Genomic DNA, 23,704 nt, shown 5'->3' on the forward strand with positions numbered 1-23,704 from the left:
TGAGAAGGATGTCATTCTATCCGTTGTTAAATATTATTGCATGTTAATCCATATTTTAGAAGTTCAAAGGCTGCACGAGCACGTCTTTCTCTGTTCCTTTGCTGTTGGTAAAGATGTCCTCGTATCAAGCATTCACATTTGTGTGAAAAATAGAACCCAGTTCAATCCATGCATAGATTGTCAGAAAGATTAAAGTGTGCATCATGCAATTTCTGTTCTTTCAGAAAGGGGCCTTTGATGTGCTAATGTTCACTTTCTCCCTTTTCATTCCCAAGTGCTGGCCATTGTTTTGAGCTCAGAACAGCCTCTGCTCACTGAGGAGCGCTCCAATACCGGGTACCCCAACCTTGCCCAAGGTAGCTAATAGAAATACGCGGTAACAGTCGTGGCGTGATGCCCTGGGATCAGGTAACCGTGTGCCTGCACAGACAAATACCATGGCAGAGGCAAAGCCCTGCTGAAAACAGATGCTGCAGAAAAGCCAGATACTGAAGGGTGCTGCTGCTTCTGCTGTTGTTCCAACTCATACAGCTCGGGTTTAAAATAGAAAGCTGGCAGTGCTGTGAGCACTGTAGTCTGCTAAAATCAGTCTTGAAGACAAGGCTGGGATTGCCAAAGTTACTCAGCAAGTGAAATTATTTGGATGGCCTCATCCTGCATTGCAGCAAATGGATCAAATCCTGCAGGCTGCTTGCAGCGCACGTGGTGGGGGACCGGTGTGGCTGGGACGGCTTTGCACGGAGATGGGCTGCTCGTGGCTACTTTTACTTCTGCTAGAGACACCGTTCCCCTTTCGTTAGCAACTGGGAAGAAATAGTTCATCATGAGGAATGAGGAACTATTCCCATATATGTATATGGGAAGTGTTAGTGTGGAACTGTGCAGGAAGAGCAGTCGCCAACTAAGTGGTACAAACCAGTTTTAAAACAGGCTGAGATTTGGTGGTTGAGTTTTGGGAGAGTGAGTTAAATAGCCATAAACTGGCCTCTGGTGAGGGAAGCGTCATCCAGGATGCTCAGCAGCTCAGAGCTCAGATGTGCCTGTTTCTCGAGCAGTTGAACGCTGTTGCCTTCCAAAAGCCGTAGCTGTGTGAGCAGCAAGGTGCCAGTGGAGCAGTGAAGCAGGACACGTTCAGAAACGTTTCTGGTATCATTTCTTATTTTGATGACAGTTAAATTTGAATTGAAAGGTGGTCGTTGAGGAAGCCGGCAGCTGGACACGTGTTTCATTGAGAAACTGCAGGCTTGGCAGCAGCTGGAAATAGAACCCTTAGAAGCTGCACTGGAAATGTGTTCGGATGGCAGCGGCGCGGCACTGCTGCTGGGCAGCCTCTTCCCAGGGCACCATTTGTAGGGGTTCTCCTCCGTTTGTCTCCACCAGCTCTGATGCTTCATTGCAGAGAGATTCATCTCCTGCTCTCTGCTTCCTCTTCAGGATCCCCATGATCTCCTTTTAGGTCTGACATTACTCAGCACTCAGGGACTTCAAAGAACATCAGAAATTCATCTGAAAGGGCCCAGTCTTCAAGAAGCAGTGTTAAAGCTGAGAGAGCGAGCTGTTCCAGTGGAAGCCCTCCTTGCTCTGCTCTGCTCTGGAGAGCCTCCCTGCAGTGCTGTGTCCAGCTCTGGGGCAGGTTGCACAGCCCTCACCACAGGAACAGAAAATACCTGGCAAGGGTTCTTGTTATCACAGAACCCCAGCCTGGTTTGGGTTGAAGGGACCTTAAAGCTCCTCCAGCTCCAACCCCTGCCCCGGGCAGGGACCCCTTCCACTGGAGCAGCTTGCTCCAAGCCCCTGTGTCCAACCTGGCCTTGAGCACTGCCAGGGATGGGGCAGCCACAGCTTCTCTGGGCACCCTGTGCCAGCGCCTCAGCACCCTCACAGGGAAGAGCTTCTGCCTTAGATCTAACCTGAACTTCCCCTGTTTCAATCTGAACCCGTTACCCCTTGTCCTGTCACTGCAGGCCCTGATGAAGAGTCCCTCCCCAGCATCCTTGTAGCCCCCTTCAGACACTGGAAGCTGCTCTGAGGTCTCCACGCAGCTTCTCTTCTCCAGGCTGAGCAGCCCCAATGTTCTCAGCCTGGCTCCATACGGGGGTGCTCCAGCCCCTCAGCACCCACATGGCCTCCTCTGGACTTGCTCCAAAGCTAGGGATGTCCTTCTTATGCTGCGGACACCGGAGCTGCACACTGCTGATTAAGCCCCACAAAGCTCTTGTGGTCTCATGGTTCACAAATCAGACCTGGGAAGATGTTTTTCCATGGGTTGTGTCCATTACCTGGAGTCCTGTGTGCAGGAGACCCCTGCTCAGTGTCCGGGTCTGCTCTGCGTTGGAGATCTACAACAGTTAAGAATAAGTGAGATGGGAGTTTTAAACCTCCCCCTCTTTCCACATTTATTTTCTTTATTTAAAGCCGGACATCCGCACTGATTCCTTGGCACCTTCACCTGACCCATCCTTCCCTCCTACCCTCTAGTGCAGAGCAATTTCCCAGCCTGTATCACTGCAGCAACAAGTGCATTTAGTGCTGAGCATCTTGCAGATGGTGTCACTCATGTTACCCACCCATGATTGTAATGAATGTAAATTGTCAGGTGTAACAGAGCTGAAACTGAGCCGTTCGGTGGTAGTTCCAGGAATGATGAAAAGATCTGTAATAAACTAGCGGGGGCAGAGTTATTTTGTGTGATTATTGTCCTGGTTGGAGCTGCCTGGTCCTTGCACTCTCACCAAACCGACAGTGATGGTTTCCTTAACCTTTAGTAGGTGACAAAATCTGATCACCTGAAAAGATGTTCCCTTACCCAAACCCCAAATACAGGCTTTTACCGGCAGCTTTGTAGACGGGTATAATCTCATCTGATGGATGTGTCTGCAGTGGCCAGCCCATCTCCCTGCCCCTGGAGCTGTCTGTGGAAGTGCACTGTTGGTGTGGGCTCCTGCTCTTTAACACAGGAGGATTTTGTAGGTGGTTTGTCCATCATCTCACCTGCCTGTCCTGCAGGCTGCCGTTTGGCTGCCGGTGAGCTCTAAGTGATGCGGGTGCTGTGGGGAGGGTGCTGGACATCAGTCGAGGCGAGGGCAGTGTCGTTGCAGGGAGGGCTGTGTCTCAGGACCACGATCCGCAGTGCAGGCATTGCCCAGGTGAGGGAATTCCGATGCTGCCTTAGGGAAAGGCCGGTTTGCAGGGAAAGGCGCTGTGCTGCAGAAAGGTGCCCTGGAGGGAGGCTCCAAAGCCACCCCTCGTTCTGGGGGTCTGGGGGGTGGCACAGCACTGAAGTGGTCTCAGCACCTGCAGGGACCCCTCTGCCCCATGAGGGCTGGTGTGCTCTGCCCCAGAGACCTGCTGGTGCTCAGCCATGTTCCTCCCTGCTTACAGCAGTGGTTCTGCAGGGGTGTCCCTGCTTCGTGCTGCCTCTTGTCTGGAAGCTGTCAGCCATTATCCCCCTTCCACTTCCCAAGCGTCCAGATTCCTGAGGTGGATTTGCAGGGAAGTACTCTGATAATTCCTGCTTGCTTTCCGCAATCATTTAAATGGGATGGTGAGACACAAGTGGACTTCTGATTTACTATCGCAGAGTTATCTGCAAGTTCCTTGTCTTACAAGTCTGCTGAGCAGTTCTCAAGAGTTCTGAGTTATGAATCTGTCATTATCTCCCTGTTTTGCCTTTGGCTGTTTGATTTTCAAAGCTGGGAATGGCTTTGGTTGTTGCAGGCACGTTCAGGTTTTGAATGGCTCTGAGTTTGCTGTTACCCTGGGAGATCCCTAACTGTATTTTCACTCTGATACTGCTGTGATGGAGCTTGAGAACGTGGGCTCTGAGGACAAGCAGTGGCCTGCACCCCTCCTTAAGGTGCTTTTGCTCTCAGCAGTGGGCTGAGAGCAGAGCTGGTGTGTTTGAGGGTTTGAAGAGGCAGGGTGCCGGTTTGGTGACCCTTGACTTTAGGTGAACATGCTTGTGCTTGGAGAGTGCACGGCAGTGAGCGCTGTCGTGTTAAAACACACTGACAGGGTGTACAGGCACTGGAGTTTAGACACACATGAGCACGTAGGTCCGTATGTGTCTGTTTGTGTGTTTGCATGTTTTCATGTGTATGATGACCCCAGGATAACAACACACAACTTTTATAGGCCTCTTTCTTAGCCTTTCATGGGCTCTCATGGTTTTCATTATAAGATTTTAAGCTGTCAGTGGCTACCAGCAGCATTTGCCATCGGCTGAGAGCACTGATAAGAGGCTCCCAGCCCTTGCAGCTGGTCTGTGCCTTCCCTAAAGGCTGGGTAAAGGACAGGAAGGCTGGCTCTGATGGAGCACCCCCCGGACCAGCTCCCTGCATCCCTGGTGAGAGGTGCAGGGCACAGGCTGTGCCCCCTGCAGAGCATCTGCACAGGGAGCTCCCCGGCTCCACCAGCTCGGATATGGAGGTTCCCTCAGAGCTCCACATGGAATCCCATCCTGGGAGGCAGTGCGGATCCTGGCCGGGGGCAGCTGCCCCCCAACGAACTAGATGAGCTGTAGGGTCCCTTCCAACCCAGAGCAGACTGTGATTCTGTAAGACAACTCACCCCACCGCCCTCGGGAGAGAGGACCTCTGCATCTCTGCTCTGCAGCACTCGGAAGGTGACTTTCAATAGACCTGAGCAGCTTCCGTCCGTTTCGGGGCTCTCTCAGGATTGGACAGGGAACTACATGGATACTTGTAGAGGAAATTTACACTGGGGGAACCATGGCCCACTAGTTTGCTGGCCTAAAACTTGTGTAACTGAAGTCACAGTGGTTCTTGTGATACAGAGCGCTTTCAGAAATAGCGTCTTGGTGGTTACATGTGCCCTGCGGAATGATTTCCCGGTTGGGCTGCTGCTGCACGAGCGGATAATAGGCAATTATGTCATCATTGTAATCAATTGAAGTATTTTAATCAAAGCGTTATCAGCGTGATGGAGCATGGAGTACAGCTGCTCACGGACCTCGGCATGCAGAGGGGCGAGTGCACGATGCAGAATGTGCAGTGCACATGTGTGTGTGGTGCTTGCAGCGCTGTGGTGTTGAGTGTCTGCTGGGTTAGGAATGATCTCAGGGGGAACAGAGCTAAGGAGGGAGCTGAGCTGCATTTCTAAGTGGCTGTTCAGCAGAGCAGGTACCTGGGTCCTGCTAGGAGATAACCACAGGTGCTCCACATTACAACAGAAACTCCTCAAATAGGGATAAACATATGCCCACGGAAGTGCAGGACCATACAGCATCAGGAATCATGGAGTGGTTAGAAGGGACCTTAAAAATCAGCCGGTTCCAGCCCCTGTTCCTTCACCCTGGTATGGAACGGTTGGGCTGTAATGGAACAATGTGTCTGCTCCCGGGCTTCCCACGAGGAGGAGGAGGAGCTGATCAAGATGAAAGCTGGTTTTATGCCTTATTCCTCATAAACGCAGCGTTCTTCCCCCAGCACGTGGCAGGACTGAGGTGCCAGGCTGTGCTCCCAGCTCACCGTGGGCACTGCGCACTGTGAGCGTGAGCGGAGCTTCCAGCCCGGGCACTCCCATAGGATTCTGCTCTTATGTTGCTGATTTCCACGGAGATGGTTTGAAACCACGTGAAATGTGGGTTTGTTGTTTAGTTTCACTTTCCTCTCTGAAGCAATTCCTGTCTACCGTCTGTGAGGAAGCCGATGTGCTGCGTGTTGGGAAGCACTGCAGCAGCAGCCGTGTGCCCTGCAGCAGCAGCCATGTGCCCTGCAGCAGCAGCCATGTGCCCTGCAGCATTACCCCTGCTGTGTGCCCTGCAGCTGCAGCAGCCGTGTGCCCTGCAGCAGCCCTGCCGTGTGCCCTGCAGCAGCCCTGCCGTGTGCCCTGCAGCTGCAGCAGCCGTGTGCCCTGCAGCAGCCCTGCCGTGTGCCCTGCAGCATTAGCCCTGCCGTGTGCCCTGCAGCAGCAGTGCAGCAGTCACAGGTGATGTGTTGCTGTGTTCTGCAGTAGCTGCAGCCCCATCTCCACCCCTCAGGACTGGGGTTCTCTTGTCACCCCATGCACATGGGGAGGTGGCAGAGCTCCAGACTTGGTGCTGAGGCACTGGGCAAATGTTTCACAACAGAGAAGCCACTTGAAACCTGCCGGAGCCATGGGCTTCAGTGAGTCCCATCTCAGGTACACCGGGGTGCTGGGGCCCAGCCACCCGCCAGCACTGGGAGTGCCCCCAGTGTTCCCAGTGCCGCAGTCAGAGGGCTGCCTGCTGTGCGGCTCTGCACGGAGGGGCGGCAGGGCAGGGAGTTGTGCAGTGGAGGGGATGAGCTCTTGGTTTTGGCACAGGGATCATCTGCTGTGGGTACAGAGGAGGAGCTGGCACCGGCCGAGGCCGAGCGCGGGGCCCTGCCTCCGGACAGATGGTCTTCGTGGCGCTCAACCCAGCCGTTGGGCTGAGCTGGACGTGGCCGACTCAGCCTCACGCAGAACGTGTCTCACATGCGGCATTGACCAGTGTAAGACAAGCATCGCCCTGGGAAGTTTTCATCTGAGATGCTTTGGTTTAAAAAAAGCCCATAAATGTGCAGTTGTTGACAGGAATGGTTTGATTGCACCTGCCTGGGGAGGGATACACGTTACCGAAATTCCCCCAAAAGTTTCCAGTTAAATTTATGCGCTGTGACAGTCACTAGACCGTAAATGATGGCAAGCCTTATCAAGCAGATTGGGTTTCACACTCAAATTGCCTGCCACGTTTGAAAAGCACAGCAGCTCAGTCTTGTGCAGAGCTTAAGGAGGCCAATTAGGTGCATCACGGTCATCTGCCATTTATGTTAGATCAATTTTATGGTCCCTGCTTTACTCAACTTTGGTAAGTCCCAAACATTTATGTCCTTGTTTGTCTTCAAAAGCCTATCATGGTGTCAGGAGCAAACCTGTTTGTGGAACCATCTTGGGTTCTTATGGTGCATGTTAGGAGGAGACTGAAATACATGTAATGGTCAGAAATGAGTGAGCAGTAGTTCTTTGGCATTGCAGTCTTGACAGGGCAGTCAGTAAAACAGGGTCCACCACAGCTCTGGTGAGGCTGGAAAGCTCTGGCTTACACCTGGGAAATAATAAGTTCAAGGATTTTCTTTCTTCCCGTCTCCCTGATTGGGTGGAAGAGGGAATTGGCATGCGGACATGGAGACAGCCTTGGTGTCTGATGAGCTGGAAAGAGCTGTCGACCTCTATACTTCCAGCTTCTCCACTGGCCAGATGCCCTGAAAGCCCTTCTCAGGGTGGGATGCACATCACAGATGGGAATTACAGTGGGTTGGTGCCAATAGCCTGCATTAGCTTCCTTGGCAGCCCCCCTGGAGCTGGAGGAACAGTCGTTTCAGTGTGTGCTCTCCATGGGCCCAAGCAGTTGGGTCCCAGTCCCGGGGCAGGAGCCCCTTGGCATTGGCACACGATGAACAAGGAGCCGTGGAGAGCAGCCGGTCACCCTCCCTTCGCCTGTTCACAAACCACGGATACTTTTGTCTCTGTTTGCATGAGCAGAGCGCTGTGTCAACAAGATACGCGGTGGTTCGCAGACAAATGCTGCCAAGATGGTCTGATTTGCTAAAGCGGTGTGGGGAGGACGGGTGACGTGTAGCTGATGCTTTTGCTGAAGGTCAGCACAGAGTTAAGGTTAATAACCAAAAGTGCTGAATTTTCAGGATCATCTTCTCTATTGCCCCATTTCCAAATGCAGTTATTTATGGTTCAGCTTTGTGTGTATATGCAGAAAGGGAAATGTTGGATAGATCTTGACTCCAGAGTGGCTCAATTCACCTGCAGACCCCGGGGAGGAAGACCTTGAAGGCTTCTCAAAGTCTCTACATTTTAAACTGTGGGTCTGAAACTGGCTCTGTGTTGTCGTAGAGGTTAGATATGGAAGTGATGCTTGTAGGTCAGAGCCTCGCACTGCCTGGTGCCTTGTCAAAGAGTTCTACCTTCTGTCTTCTTCTGATCCTCCATCTGGAAGGTGGATGCACGTGGACTTGATCTTGGACTTGGTCTTTTCCAACCTAGCTGATTCTACGTGTTTCCCCACAGAACAGTAAGAAGATGCAGTTTAACATCTGAACACATGTAAGTCAGTAAAATCCCACCACTGTTCTTAAGGACAATAGCACAGCAGATATACACGGGCTGCAGTTTGACAGGTCACATCTCGCCCTAGTGACTCTCTGGAGGAACGTGCTCTGACGTGGGGATAAACGTGAAGCTTTTTCAGGCTGCAAGTGAAAATCAGGATCTGGGACCACTCCTGTACGAACAGCGTTGAAATGCCAAGTCTTCTCCACCCCCGTCCATCTTATTCTCTGGGTACGTTACGTTTATTCTCTCAGATCCTCAAAGCACGTCACTTGGGACTCCCAAGTGTCTGGCAGGAGATGAGGGTGGTGGTGGCAGAAGACTGACACGAACACAAGTGAGCAGCAGAGCAGCGGGTTTGTTTGCAGACAAGCAGCTCAACTCAAGTTACAAAGGTTTTGTGTGAGAGACGATGTGGTACTTGTGATGCCGCGCTGTTTCCTGACCTGTACATACAGGCTGGAGGTACTTTTTGGAGGGTGCTTCACAGCCCGTTCGTCATGTTCCTGATGCCTCCATTAGAATTCCTAAACTTTGGTAAAACTTCAGTTTGGGGTTTTTTTTTAATCATTCCAAACCGTTTTCCCTAATCCATGTACGTATTACCACAGAGACAGCAGTTTAGTTTAATTTCCTGCGGTGACTTGATGCTTTCTAGATCAGGCTGTGGTGGTCCTGGCAGTTGTGCTGTGGGGAGCCCGGGACAGGCGCGAGGGGTGTGCCCAGCTGAGGAAGGTGATGGTCAAGGGGGGGTCTCCCTCACCGAGCTGTGGTGTGCACGTACTGCTGTCAGCTCTCCATCTGCCAAGGCCAGGCTGGACACAGGGGCTTGGAGCAAGCTGCTCCAGTGGAAGGGGTCCCTGCCCGGGGCAGGGGTTGGAGCTGGAGGAGCTTTAAGGTCCCCCCAACCCAACCCAACCCAGGCTGGGGTTCTGTGAATCTGGGAATGGGGATGTTCCTCCGAAGCCGCTGCAGCTCTCTGGAGCTTGGCTTCCGCTCAGCTCTCCGCTGTTTCCTGCAGCTGCCCAGCGCGTTGGCTGGGTTTCTCCTGGTCCTTTGTGTGGCCGGGGGCATCCTCCCGCCCGTAGCACGGCTCTCGGGGGTGCGGGGCTGCCCTCGTGCCCATCCCCTCGCTCCCTGCTCCCGGGAAGGGCGCTCTGCGGGCTCCCTTGCTCGCCCCTTGTCACGGGCAGGATCGTGCGCGCCGCCCGGCTCGTGCCCGCGCTCCACGGTACCAGGACACTGCTTTACCCCGGGGGTTTCTGACCACTGCTCCAGGGCGTTGCTAATGTGATGGAAGTCACGAACGGCACCTCACCAGGAATTAGCAATGCTTTTCAGCTGTAAACCCTCACCTGCGTCGTGTTGTCACTGCGTTGCTCTCGCTACTCCTAGTTTCCACATTTCACTTGGCCTTTGCTCCCGCTGGCCGCGTTAGAACGCGCTTCCAGTCACACAGACACAATAATGAGGGTCTGAAACTTTTGTTTTACACGAGGGAACAGAGAATGAGACCGCAGAGTGGCTCCTGCGAGCGGTAATGCAGAAAGTCATATGCGAGGTGCTGCAGCCCCTTGTAGGTTTGTTTCAGGCGTTATCCTGTTATTGGAAGCCTCTGATTCACCTTCTGAGAAAACAGAAGCTGCACACAAAGGGAGAGATTTGCTTTCTCCGCTGTGAAAAGCTGCCGCAAGCAGGGGTCCTATTAAGACAGCTGGAAAGTTGCTTCAGCTTGTTACGCTTGTAAGTTTTATTGGTGACTGGTTTTTGATTACACATTTGAATGCTGTGTGTTCCAGGTTGCCGCGTTTTAATTAAAAGGCAATAGTCTTGATGTTAGATCGCTTTGTTGTCTGCATTATGCAGACTATAATGCATGCGAGTGCTGGGGTGAGTTCTTCCAATGTGCATGGCTTATTTAGGATACAGAAGGTTGCACCTTCCAGCACTTGCCTACAGACAAACCGCACGCTTTCAGGGGCTGGGTTTATTACAGCTAATTTCTTTTAAGAACTACAGTGATCAAATAAATGGGGCTGGAAATAAGGGGGGGGGGGTGTTGGGGGTGTTCTCCCTCTGTCCTGCAGCTTGTTTCTCCAATCCAGTATTTTTTCCTAGCCTGGCAGGGTGGCTGTGGTGGGAATGTCGTGTACTGGAAACTCCGTAGTGCCGCAGCTTGTCTGTTAAGCTGGGGTTTGGTGTAAACAAACCTGCAGTCCTGGGGCTTGCCTCTGCTCGCAGTAGCCGCAGCAGTCCCTCAGGTCTACCGAGTCACCACTTTGCATTCACGGAGCTAAAAGGTTCTACCCTTAGTTTCAAGCCATTAAGTGTGTTCAGAACTGTTAAGCAGCAGCGGGTGGGTTTGGTCCTCTCTTTGCCGTGGCTGTGAACAGCCTGGTTCGTGTGGCTGTCGGTCTGAAGTGCTGGTGTTGGTGGACTCTGTGTAACAGCATGTAACCCTGCACACACATTTCCTTAACGTGGTCGTTGCAGTTACGAGGAACGAGCTCTGTATCTCGAAGCAATAATCCAGAACCATAAAGAAGTAATGACATTTGAGGATTTTGCCGCTCAGGTCTTTTCTCCCTCTCCCAGCTACTCCCTCGGTGGAACTGGTGAGTCTCTGCACGTTATTCTTCTCTTTAGCACTAAGAAGCACTTGAGCAGCAGATGTACACCTGTTTTTTGTAGATAAATGCTTGCAAATTTAAGACGACCATTCTTCCCCTGAATCAACTAATGAATATCAAAAGGAATGATGACATTCATTTTAATTTGTTTTGCATCAGAGCTATTCACTCTGCTCCTTTCTTCAGCTATCCTGTTAACCCCCGAATCTAGCAAGGTTAATGAACTTTCTCTCAGTAATGTGCTCTGGTCCATTCAGGAGGGTGGGTTTCTTGCTGAGCTGGGAATATGTTGTTCAAAAGCTATGCCTGAATCGGTGCTTACTTATCGAGAAAGAGTTCCTCGCAGTAGAAGCCGTTGCTACTAATGCTAAATGGGGATTATGCTGCCGAGATACCAGGGTCAGGGATTAATGCACAAGAAATGTAAGAGCGGTGCTCTGCGCAGAAGCCACAGCAGCCAGCAGTATGCTAACAGATCCCTTCAATATACATGGTCAGACTGCCTTCCCACACCTGGCCTGGAGCCTGCTTGGGTTGGGGTAATGTATAGAAGGATGCACATACGTGTATGTGTGTGTGTGTATATATGTATGTAGATACTCACACATGAATGCTGATCAGCACTCATCAGCCTTGCTGGAAGATGGAGGTGTAATGCTGAGCTCTGTGAGCTTGGATGCTGGTGAGCAGCCAGTAAGACACAAACTGCTGCTTTGCTGTGTTAATTGGGTTTAAATAAACGCCTCCTGAAAGGCAGCTTTGACTCTGAAATGCAGATTTCCAGTGCCCCCGAGATGTGTTTTTCCAGCCTCCAAAAAGTGCACGGTCCCCGTGTGATGGACTCCCTAACAAAGATTCCTTAATCCCTTTTTTACACTCAGAGGGGAAACTGGCACTTTCTCATTACTCCCTGCTCCTCTTTTGGATTGTTTAATAGATTATTTCAAACCTGTCTAAATGTTGCAGGACATCTGCTCTATTTCTCTTTAGCCTGACTTGTTAGCAAATATCTTCCATCTAAACTGAAAAATTGAAGGAAGAAATTAAATTTACCAAAATAAATCACTTACAAATAAAATCAGGCGTGCACCATTGTTTAACGTTACTGGCTCCGGTCCTGGAGCTCCCGGAGCTTTGTTGGGAGATAAGAGAAGGCTGCAGGGCCGGTGCTGGTGGCCAGCAGCAGCAGGCAGCAGGCAGTGGAGATAAGCAAGCTGGCAGGAGGAGAGGGGAGCTGGGCCATTAACATAATCGCGCCTCCGCTTCCTGGAGAGGCGTCAAGAAACACAGCGATGGCCTCTATTGATCTCTGCTGAACTGGAATACTAAACAACATTAGAAAAGCTTATAACTTAAAGCTTTGATTAATGTTTTCTACATTAAAAAGTAGAACAGCTGTGAATTAAATTCTTTTATACACTCTGCCAGAAGTCTGAGACAAAAAAAAATGATGGGTTTCAATAGACGTGGAGCCTGCGTGCCAGTGTTGTTCGCGCTGTGAATCACTATCTGTTGACGCATCAGCAAATCAAAGTGCAGCTCCATGGGTGTATTTTAACTGCTTTGCTCTGTGCGTAATTGTATTTCGCTTTCACATTCTTCTTGCGGCACACAGTGATCGTATTATCTATGAATTCAGGTTGACAAGCAAGGACACAGTCATTTGGTAATGCCGGAGTTGTACTTTCTGAAGTCTCTGATACGTTTTCTATATCAAAACTATTTAAGACGTTTCCTAATACGTACTTTAGTTTGCCAGAGCAGTGTTAAACCAGTAGCACCTGAATGTGGTTTTGTGATTTCAGGATTTTATTTGTTTTTCAGAGTAAACCCTGCCACAGTCAGGTCCTGGGTTTTGGACTTCCAACCGGCAGAATTTATGTCACAAAAAACTGGAGGCTGGTTCCGATTTCTGGCATCAACCCCTTTGCTTCAGAGACTTTCCTCACCTTACCCAGTGATTTACTCGCATCTGTAGTGGGATGTTCCCGAGAGCCCGGTTGGGGGTTACCATTAGGATGTTTTTGCCGTCACTTGCCCAAGGAGCAAGGATGCTGAATGCAAACTGCAAAGCTCAGGCCCAGGCAGCAGCCGCTGCACGGCAAGTTCCCCTCCCACAACCTTGTCTAGCGCTGTGCACAGATCCCACGCATCCCTCGGCATTTTCCCCCCTTTGCTGTGGCATAGACTGGGGGGATGCTACCAGCAGCATCCAGAAATAAAGAACGCACCAGCTCAGGTGCAACTGGACCAGGTTTGCAGCATCCCTTCATCCCTGCTGGTGATTAGGAATAGGAAGGGATGTAAAACTCTTCTGGAGCTGCTGTCAGCGTGGGCGCAGTGGGGGCAGGCAGGACGGTCTCAGCCATGAGCAGCACTGCTCTGTGTTCTCCAGCACACAGCCACGGGCACTTAGACCTCCTCCAGGCTTAGACTCACCTGCCCTGCACCTGCAGAGCAGGCTGTCTGTTGCTTGAGGATCAGGGATGGTGTTTCTGTCCATGTGAGAGGGGAATTTCTGTTCTGAAATGGAAAAAATGAATCCCAGAGCAGTGAATGAGTGGAGCTGACACAGGTCTGTGCTTCCCCTTCTCCAGTAGCAAGGCAGCTGCCCAGCTTAAACTTTTCAGATAAAATTCAGATGAATTTTCCTCCGATCTTAATACCAGTTAATTGGAATCCTGTCATCGCTGCATATACGCGTGCGCAAGAGAAAGGGGCAGTGAGTAAGTGTGCTGTTTATTAAACTGAAGTTTGTTTTTAGCAGTCAACACGGTACAAGAAGCAAATCAGGTTTGTGAAATGAATCACGTATCTGGCTGTTAATGACACACGTTATTGGGGTGTTATTAACTGTCATCTATTTATTTGAACTCGATGCTTTTATGCTTTCTGATGGTGCCCCAGGGATGCTGCCCCTGGACTCAGCTGGGATGGGGCTTTCTTACAAGGATGCCCTGGCTGTCCCCTTCCACACATGGCCTCGCAGGTGCACGAAAATCATCCAGTTGAGACCCTCTCTTGCTGTTTTCAGAAGCAGAGTCTGAAACTCCCCTCACGTAGCACAGAGAGCTCCATGTATCTCAAAGGCTGGAAGTGCCTCCTGGTAGGCAGAATGGGCATCCCTGAGCTCATTGAGGGGATGTGCAGATTAGGAACAAAAGATGAGAATTCGGGCCTTTGTTGTTAAACTGGTACATTACATGCTGTATTTTAATTAGGCAGGGTCTGAGAGTCAGCCCAGGAAATCCTCAGTAATCCAACACTAGTGAATTACTCTTATCCTTTCCCTCTGCAGATTTCTCTCGGGTTCAGGGACGGGGTTTAAGCTGCTATCTTTTCCTGCTCTTGCTCCCTCAGCCAGAAAGAAAAGCAGTTATTCACCAAAATGCTTGTGTGTTCCTGAAGAAGCGCCATCAAACTGAAACAGGCACAAACAGATACAAACGCATTCCACCTTTAATTACCTCTGGGACTGAAGAGCGCTTGTTGGTTTGTTGTTTGGGGTTTTCTGTTTCACTTGAGATCAGCAGCCAGAATGGTGTTAGCCCTTAGGAAATGGAAGCGGTCAGGTGTGCCAGGAAGGGAAAGAGGACTTTAGGCTCATGGGGGCAGATTCCTGCTCTGGAGACAGCCCCCAGCTCTGCTTGTCAGCAGCGTGGACTTGCAGTTGGTGCTCAAAGGGTTAACTGGAGCGGGCACACTTGACTGCTGAGAGGACTGATCTAATCACTGCCATATCCAAGTGCATCTGTTCACCATGAGGTCATCCTTGTGCATGCTAATGATTTGGAAAATAAAGCATAATGCTTGACGTTATCAGGAGGGATAGAGTGTGCATCTTGGCTAACAGCTATTGTGGAATGAAGCACAGCAGAAGCATCCCAGGATCTTGCTTTCCATTTCCGTGCTTTAAAGCACCGTTTTCAGTGGAGCGTCAGGAAAACTGTGCTGGAAAAGTCTGCCATGTGCTATCTGTTGATAAATGGATTCTTTAATGAATGTTAGAGCATTGCCCAGGAGCAACACTTGAGTTGAGGAGCTGTGGAGGTTTCCAGCGTTCCTGGTTTGACGCCTGCCTGTGATTTACATAAGCCCGGCGCTCGCAGCCTTTCTCTTGGAAAGGTGACACACGCTCTGCCTTTGTCTCGGGACTTCTACACACTTGCATTCCTTGTAGAAAATCCTCGAGTGTTCCACAAGAGAGAGGGGCTTTATTTTAAGACACTTTCTGCTGGATGCCCAGCTGCATCTTCCCCACTTCAAAGAAAAAAGGGGTATTTCAAATGGCCATGTCATTTTAAAATCTGCTCTTTGACAGAAACAAAACCAACCCTGTTGTCTTGAACAGACTTGTGTTCTTTCTAATGCTGGTAGAGCAATGATTCTCCTTGGGTTAGCTCGGGTTTTCTGGGGTTTGTTTTACTTCTTTGTGCATTTCCTTGCAAAGCTGTAGGTGTTTGGCCAGGTCTGGGTGAGACAGTAAAAGTCTCTCCAGGTTCTGTGTAATATTTCAGTGTATTTTTAAGGCAACCAGAAGGGGCTGAACATTAAAACCCGCAGGTCTGAAACGAGCCGCGGTGCCGTGGTGCTGGAGCGTGCACAGCGCACCCGAGCGTGGGTTGCATCAACGTGACTCTGCGGCCTGGAACGGAAGGAGGAGTTTCTGGTGACTGGGACACGGGGAATCCCGGATGCTGCTGGCAGGAGAGGCCGTGCTGCCCCTGCCCCACAGTCATCATGGCGGGGATGCTGCCGTGGAGCTACACACGGTGCTTGGACACGGGCTTGGACCTCAAAGCCAAATCTGGCCTTTTCCAGTACAGGCGCTGCCCTGGGGCGTGGAGGGGGCACAAGGAGTCCAGTCGTTAGCACGAGCTCATTTCCAGGTCCGAGTGAGGAGGAGCATGTGCAGTGCAGGTGCCAGATGACTGCAGAGGTTGTCCAGGCCCTAAACAAAGAGGAGAAGCTGGGGGAGGTGGAGCAGAGAACTGAGAAAGCAGGAGGATCGATCCCTGTGTTGACACATGGATGCTGCCAAAGTCAGTTTAGCTGCACGATGAAGCGGTGCCCAGGTGGAAGCGCACCCTCGTGCTGCAGGAGCACTTGTTACAGCCGCAGGGATGACCCTGGAAGCCAAAAGTTCTTCCTCTTTCGGACTCGGGCAGCAAGTGAAGCCCTTTCCGGGCTGTGGAGTCTTCCCAATTCATCAGTCATGCATTTAGCAGTCTGAGGGGTTCGAGCACTGTATGAGGGAACAAAAGGAGCGCCTGCATCCTCAGTACTCCGTGGGATGTGCCCTCAGACCCTTTGGGTTCAGTTGTGCGTGTTGACAGTGTCACAGTTTATATTTTTACATGAAAGAGAAATACTTTCTCAGTCAAACTCTGATGGTCCCTGTAGGGGTTGGAACTGGTCTGTTATTAACCAGGGCAAAGTCACGGTGAGTACCAGGAGCCACTGGGTGGCATCAGCTCTACCCCCAAACTCCAGTGATTGAAGGGGCTGAAGCAGGGCACTGCAGGAGGACCAGGCCTGGTTCAGGTGGTGACCCCGTGCAGGACGGTCAGGAAGCTGCTGCTCTCTGCACTCCCAGCTGCACTCCCCGTGAGGACACAGCGCAGCGCTGGGGCTACTGCTCCCTTGGGGCCTGCAGTGGAGTGGGATGAGCGCAGCCCCAGGCCCAGCCTGTGCTCCTGCTGCTTCCCGGTCCAGTGACCGGCTCCGAGCAGCTCTGCAGCCGTGACCCACAGCAGAGCCCATGGCCAGGGCAGGATTCCTGCCGGCTGGAAGCACGGGATGGGGAAATACTGGTGTGACCTGACGGGCCCTGATGCTGCAGTGGCAGTTCCCTGTGGAGATGCACATCAGCCCTGCAGCCACAGAGGAGGGCTCTGGTGCAGTGCCGGTGGAGTGCAGGAGCAGTGCCCGTGACATGCCAGTGCAGTACCAGTGTAGTGCTGGTGCAGTGCCGGTGCCTTGTCAGTGCAGTGCCAGTGCAGTACCAGTGTAGTGCTGGTGCAGTGCTGGTGCCTTGTCAGTGCAGTGCCAGTGCAGTACCAGTGTAGTGCTGAGACAGTGCCAATGCAGTGCCAGCCTAGTGCCGGTGCCATGCCAGTGAAGTGCCAGCATAGTGCTGGTGTACTGCTGGTGTACTGCCAGTGCAACGTCAGTGCAGTGTTGGTGTAGTGCTGGTGTGGTGCCAGTGATGTGGTGGTGCAGTGCCAGTGCAGTACCAGTGTAGTGCTGGTGCCATGCTGGTAGAGTGTTGCTGCTGCAGACTGCAGTGCCAGAAGGAGGCTTTAGCCAGGGTCAAGTCAGAGCAGCTCCAGTACCTAAATGGGCTCCAGGAAACCTGGAGAGGGGCTTGGGACAAGGGCCTGTAGGGACAGGCCAAGGGGAATGGCTTGAACCTGCCCGAGGGGAGACTGAGCTGAGCTCTTAGGCAGAAGCTCTTCCCTGTGAGGGTGCTGAGGCGCTGGCACAGGGTGCCCAGAGAAGCTGTGGCTGCCCCATCCCTGGCAGTGCTCAAGGCCAGGTTGGACACAGGGGCTTGGAGCAAGCTGCTCCAGTGGAAGGGGCCCCTGCCCGTGGCAGGGGCTGGAGCTGGAGGAGCTTTGAGGTCCCTTCAACCCAAACAAGGCTGGGGTTCTGATTCTGCGGTTTCCTCCAAATGCACCCCCCAGGACAGGCAGGCTCAGGGTGCTGCTCCTGTGCTTTCAGCCTCTCCTTGTGAGGGAGGGCAGAGCACGTCCCGGAGCTGGGTGGATCAGGTAACTGCTGCTATGATTCCCTCTGGAATTTTCTTACCTTCAGATTTACTGGGAAGGAAGACAAAGATGCCACAGACGTGTTTGTGAGGGGTTGATGCGGGACAGGTCATGGCCACTGTGAAAACTCCGTGGGCCTTCTCAAGTATGAACATTCGGAATCCTTAACGACCACGCAGCGTGTCGTGATCCGTTTGTACCTGCCTGGGCTGCACACTGAGGTCCACCTTTCTGGTCTGCCGTACAACAGAAGCTCATGAGATGCTGCTGCTGAACACAAGAAACCCTGACCTTCAGCCACTGAAACGCTGGGGCCTTTGGGCGGTTGGCTGGGGGGACAGGAGCCCTCCGGCGTTACTGCCCCCGGGGGCTGCCGGGGGAGATGCCCCAGCGCCGGTCTGCCACGTGTGCGAGGGCTCAGCTGGCTTTGGTGTGGGGCTGGAGCTGGCAGCGCAGCGCTGGGGGCTCCGGCCTCTGCTCTCCACAGAATTCCAAGTTGGTTGTCCACCATCAGTACCAACACTGCTCTGTGTGTAGTGTAGGGTGTATGTGTGTATGTGTATGTGTGTGTGGTGTAGGGTGTATGTGTGTGTGTGTGTGTGTGTGTGTGTGTGTGTGGTGTAGGGTGTATGTGTGGTGCAGGGTGTATGTGTGTATGTGTGTGTGTGTGTGGTGTAGGGTGTATGTGTGTATGGTGCAGGGTGTATGTGTGTATGTGTGTGTGTGTGTGTGGTGTGTGGTGTATGGTGTATGTGTGGTGTAGGGTGTATATGTGTATGGTGCAGGGTGTATGTGTGTATGGTACAGGGTGTATGGTGTAGGGTGTATGTGTGTATGGTACAGGGTGTATGTGTGTATGGTGAAGGGTGGTCTAGAGGAGTTGTTTTGCTTCCAGGAGAGTTTCTCTGCTTCAGAGAAATGAAGAGAAATGGCTCAAAGATCCTTTTGTCCTAGAGCACATGCCCTGGGTGGGATGGTTTAGTGGGAGGTGTCCCTGCCCATGGCAGGGGGGCTGGAACTTGATGAATTTAAGGTCCTTTCCAACCCTAACTATTCTATGATTCTACGAAACCAGCCTTGTTCTGGTCAGTAGATGTAAGATGATAAAAGCTCTCCAGAAGATGACTCTGCATTTAAAGTGTATTTGTATCTGTATTAATAACTGAATTCTTAATCCCCTGCTGCAAGGAACATACTTTAAGAGCTTAATCCCTCACCTGCATAAAGCTTTTCTACCTGTAAGAGACCATGGAGGCCTCTGATGGGCGTTCACGTGCGGAGCGTTCGCAGATGGGCACAGGGCTGCCTGTAGCAGGGTTTTGCCTGTGTGAGTGGCTCCCCATGGGTGGGAAGGGTCTGTGCCCAGGACTGTCCCTGCGCACCTCCTGTGCTGCCCAGCCTGCCGCCTGTGGGAGGGAGGGGATCTGTGAGGCCTCGATTCTTAACCCAATTCGGTCTTTGGAGGTGTCACTGAAGCAAGCGCCTGACGTCCCCCTGCACCACATCCGCAGGAGCTGGAGGTCGCGTCGTGTTCCAGCGTTTCCCCCCCCTGTGTTTCCAACCCACAGAACAGCTGGGGCAGGACGAGGCCCGGGGCACCCGTTTCTCTCTGGTCCCTGGGGATACCGGGGTGAACTTTGGGTCCCGGCTTGCCCTTACGGTGGTGCCACTCACCGGGTGCCGCTGCCGTGATGCCGTGGCCGGGTTCGGCTGCTGCTGCTCTGACGCCTGTTGTGTTCTCTCCCTTCAGATTAGAATAAGTACCGGTCTCGTTACGGTGATAGCCGCAGGTAAGAGCGATGCTTCCGCCCGTGTGCTCCACCACTAACAGCCCTGCTCCTCCTGCTCCTCCTGCGCTCAGCGCTCAGTGCATGGCGGCTCTGGGGCTCTCGGGTCTGTCTCTGCCTGTGTCTGTCACCTCAGCCCCATCTCCTTGTGCTCCCTGCACCCCGCGGCGCCCAGCGCCCACCCCAGCGCCTGCTGCTCCCTCGGCTGTGCCGGGCACGGCCGGCGCCGGGACCTGCCCCTGCGGGAAGTGTTTGGCCACGGCCGGGCCCGTTTGTGCGTGTTTGTGGCCAGGGCACCACGGGATGGGACTGGGGATGGGGCAGCCGCCGGGAATGGGCCGCAGGGCAGCACCCGCGGCGGGGCTCACCCGGAAACAGGGAATGCGCTCCCCGTTTGTGCAAATTCTCCTGCCGAGTTGTACACGTCCAGCACTGACCCCCGTGAGTCGGGAGTGAACGTTCTGTGTTTGCCACGCTGCTGCCTGGTGCCGACAGCGTCTGATTTCACCCCGTGTGGTCCCCCCTGAAGCACACACAGCAGGAGAGGGAACGCGCCTCTGTATCGCTGCAGAAGGGAGCTGAGCCTCCCGGGAGCACCTTCCGCAGCGGCACCGGCGGCGCCGGCTCTCGGCAGCCCCCTCGCCCCGCACGGCTGAGCCCGGCCCCGCACGGAGCTGCAGCGCCCTTGCAAGACGCCAAGTAATTATGGCCCGTGCCAGACAGCTTGCAAGTGGAATTACAATATTTGTATGGAGCTGCCTCCTTTGTGGCCGGGCGCACTCCGCAGCTGCTGCCGCCCCATCAATCACGGCGGTTTGGGGAGCTCCAGGCTGGTGGCACAGCTCGGGGCTCGCCAGGAGAGCCGGCACTGCAGGAATGTGCGGCTTGGTGCTGCGGGGCACAGTGAGGAGTGAGCCCTGCGCCCCGCTCCCGGCTCTGCTCCCCGCTCCTCACTCCCCGATTCCCATTCCCCGCTCCCGCAGCCGCCGGCCCTCGGCCGCGGGCCCTGCTTTGTTCTGCACTTGCATGGATATTGCTCGAGCTCGTCTGTTGGGTGAAAACTGCATTATTTTGACCATCTGCCGCGCTGCGCACCGCAGGAATGTGGAGCGCGACCCCTCCCTCGCAGCCCTTCCCTCCCCCCGCAGTCAGCAGCCCCCGGCCCTGGTCCAGCCCCAGCCCGGCAGCTCCGCAGTTGTCGCAGGAACGCCTGTGCCGCAAAGTCCGGTTTTTCACCCTTCCTTAACGCGCCGTTCCCCTCGGGCCCGTGGCCGGCGGGGCAAGGCGGTGGGTACAGCTTGCCTTGGACGTGCAAACGCCGGTCTGTGAATGGCGGGGCCCGTCAGCGGGACCTGGGTTGGCTGAGCCCCGGCGGTGCCCGGCTCACCCAGGCCTGAGGGTCTCCAGCCAAAGCACAGGGACTGAGGGGTCCCCGGCAGGGGGAGCGGAGCGCACCCCGTGCGCGGCCACCTCCGAGGGCTCTGTGCCGGGTGTAAGCACACGGAGCCTGCGGAGCGAAGGCAGCGCAGGACGGGCCGGGCCGCGGCTCCTGCTCCCCTCTCACACCCGTTGTTCCTCACCCCGCGCTCATTGCGGGTTCAGCCGCGGCCGCTGCTCGTCAGCGCCCGTGGAGGAGTCACCGCAATGAACCTGGTGGTGCTGAACCACGAAGCGCAGCAGCTGCGGCTGCAGCCACCCCAGCCCACACGTAACGGTCCCGCACGGGGGTGCCGGTCGCTGATGTGATGGGTCCTGTTCGGGACGTGGAACTGATCAGAAAAGATTGGGATTCTTCGGGATTTTTATCAGGGGCCAAGATGCCTCCTGGGCAGGATCCCATAGAGCGTTCACACTAGGGAGACTCGTTTCCAGCTCCCTGCAGCAGATCAAATACAGGAGAGCATTTAGAGACACAGCAGACAATAGTTTTATACAGCACATGCTTGAAAGAAGCATTTTTGGAGCTGTTGGGTGGGAGCTGTGAGCGGACAGGATGGGTGCTCCCGCTCCCCAAGGCAGCAATGGTGCAGCGGTTGCTGGAGCCACCAGTGCAGGGGCTGCACCAACCGGGGCACCAGGACTGAGAGGGGGGACACTGCTGGGGGGGTTGCATGAGCCCTGCTTCTGAAAGCTGAGAAAGGGAAATTCCTCATTTCTCCAGGAAAGCTGGGAAGTGTCCTCAGCTGCCTGGGTGAGACTCCATAGAATCACAGAACCCCAGCCTGGCTTGGGTTGAGAGACTTTAAAGCTCCTCCAGCTCCAACCCCTGCCACGGGCAGGGACCCCTTCCACTGGAGCAGCTTGCTCCAAGCCCCTGTGTCCAACCTGGCCTTGAGCACTGCCAGGGATGGGGCAGCCACAGCTTCTCTGGGCACCCTGTGCCAGCGCCTCAGCACCCTCCCAGGGAAGAGCTTCTGCCTAAGAGCTCAGCTCAGTCTCCCCTCGGGCAGGTTCAAGCCATTCCCCTTGGCCTGTCCCTACAGGCCCTTGTCCCAAGCCCCTCTCCAGGTTCCCTGCAGCCCCTTTAGGCACTGGAGCTGCTCTCAGGTCTCCCCTTCAGGAGCCTTCTCCTCTCCAGGCTGCCCCAGCCCAGCTCTGTCTGCAGCTGCCCGGCTCTCCCCCGGCTCAGCGGCTCTGTGCCCCCTCACGGCGCTCTCTGCTCTCCTCTGTTCCAGGCTGCCCCAGCGCCAGCGCCGGCCTCGAGGTGTCCCTGGGGGTGGCTGCGCGGCGCTCGCCCAGCGCGCTCGGCAGGGCCGGGCTCCGGGACCCGCGCACGGACACGTGAGCTCCGGGGTCGCGGGGGGGACGCGAGGGCTCCGCTCTCCAGCCCTGCGGCTCCGGTGCCGGCAGACGCTGCCCTTGCCCGGCCGTGGCCGCCGTGCTCTGCTCCGTGGCTTCCAGCGCAGAGCGGAGGAGGGTGACCGGGTGCTCCCACCGCTGGAGCAGCACCAGCCCCGCAGCAGCGCATCTCCTCCCCGGCACCAGTGCACAAGAGCTGGCGTCGCAGCCAGAGGACGTGAACCGGCGCCGGTACCTGTTACGTGACGTAGCTTTAGAGCGTTGTGTTGGTCATCCCGGCCAGCACCTGGGCCTGCGTCAGGGAGTCGTGTCCCCAGAGGGGTTTTCACATGCGTGGCCACGCAACCACTACCCCTCTGCCCTGGGCAGCGGGTGAAGGATGGGGATGCTGCCCAGCCCGTGTTCCACCTCTGCTCCCCCGCTGTTGTCTGCTCATCCAGCACCAGTTCTGTGCCAGTAGCTGGGAATTAGTAACCATCGTCACAGAGGTCAATACCAGAGAGCCAGGAGGGTGCCGCCAGCCTCACACAGTGGCAGCACCTCCATTAACACCAGTTTAATTGCGGTACCTTGTGCAGGGTCACACGTGTCAGTACCTTGTGCGAGCAGCCGTCCTAGCCCATCGTGCCGGTGCAGCGCAGTGGAGCAGCAGCTCCCGTCCTTGGTGCCCGTTGCCCATGGGTGCTGTCTGCTCACTGTGGTGGCAGCGTCCCGGGCACTCTCCATCGCTGCTGCCCCGCTGGGCGCAGCCTCTGAGCTGCGGGGCTCCCACTGTGGACAGCAGCGACTCCTCAGCTGCGGCACCATTGGCTGCGGTGGCGGCTGGAAGCGGAGGAGCAGACTCAACCCAGTCCCCTTTGAAGAGCAGAGGCCACGACTCACAGCAGCGACCTCCCGGGTGACCACCGCCGCCGCGCCACGCTCCGCACCCTGCGGCCTCGCTGCTTAGAACAAGTGGATGTGCAGGTGTTGGGTGGGCAGAGTCCTCCCGCACTCCGTGGCACTCCTGGCACTGTGCTTCCAACAGGAGCTGCAGTTCAGGCTCGCGGCGTTCCAGGGCTGCTGCTGCCTCAGAGCTAGAACCTGGTGGTGTCAAGATGAAACAAACCCAACAGAAACTCAGGGTCTGCCCGAATGCTGTTGCTGCCTCCCAGCCTGGGCTCCACTGATCGCGTGTCAGTAACGGACAGCAGAAAATGAACCCTAGCGTTTCAGTGTGCTGTTTTCAGGGCTGGCTCGCTCCGAGGTACCCGGTACATGGTCTGAAATCACTTGGGAGGTCTCCTGAGCAGGAGACTTCTCTCACTGAGCAATACCCATCGCTAATTCAGGGAAGAACTGAAACACTGATGGAAATAAAATGGTATTTTCCTGACGTCAAAACCCGAAACCTGTTAATTTGTAAAGTTCGGCGGTGGTTTTGTACTGACCTGGCTCCCTCACACCCCAATAAATCCGTGCTCACAGCAGCCTCGCATGAACGGGGGAGTCTGTGCCTGCGCCGGGGCCGTCGGCAGCCCCTTCCTGGGGGGTGGGACTGGGGGAACATGGGACGTGCTGGACATGGGACACACTGGACACGCTGCCACCGGCCATGGAGAAGATGAACACGTTCGTTGGGCTGGATCCT

General features: G+C 54.4%; 1 protein-coding gene across 3 annotated transcripts in view; it reads left to right on the top strand.

Annotated features, from left to right (window-relative positions):
- RALGAPA2 (Ral GTPase activating protein catalytic subunit alpha 2) overlaps nucleotides 1-23,457 on the top strand; it is a 115,788-nt gene extending 92,331 nt beyond the window's left edge. The window contains exons 38-40 of one of the 3 annotated variants that reach the window (XM_065682595.1): nucleotides 10,582-10,703; nucleotides 19,239-19,278; nucleotides 21,951-23,457. In XM_065682595.1, coding sequence (XP_065538667.1) covers nucleotides 10,582-10,703; nucleotides 19,239-19,243 — 127 coding nt within the window. In that variant the 3' untranslated portion in view covers nucleotides 19,244-19,278; nucleotides 21,951-23,457. Of the gene's footprint in view, nucleotides 1-10,581; nucleotides 10,704-12,542; nucleotides 17,173-17,667; nucleotides 19,279-21,950 lie in introns of those variants that run through there. The other 2 variants (XR_010613416.1, XM_065682597.1) reach the window with 2 other exon arrangements.
- The last annotated feature ends 247 nt before the right edge of the window (nucleotides 23,458-23,704 follow it).

The sequence above is a fragment of the Lathamus discolor genome, chromosome 5, assembly GCF_037157495.1.
Source record: "Lathamus discolor isolate bLatDis1 chromosome 5, bLatDis1.hap1, whole genome shotgun sequence".
Taxonomy (NCBI): domain Eukaryota; kingdom Metazoa; phylum Chordata; class Aves; order Psittaciformes; family Psittacidae; genus Lathamus; species Lathamus discolor.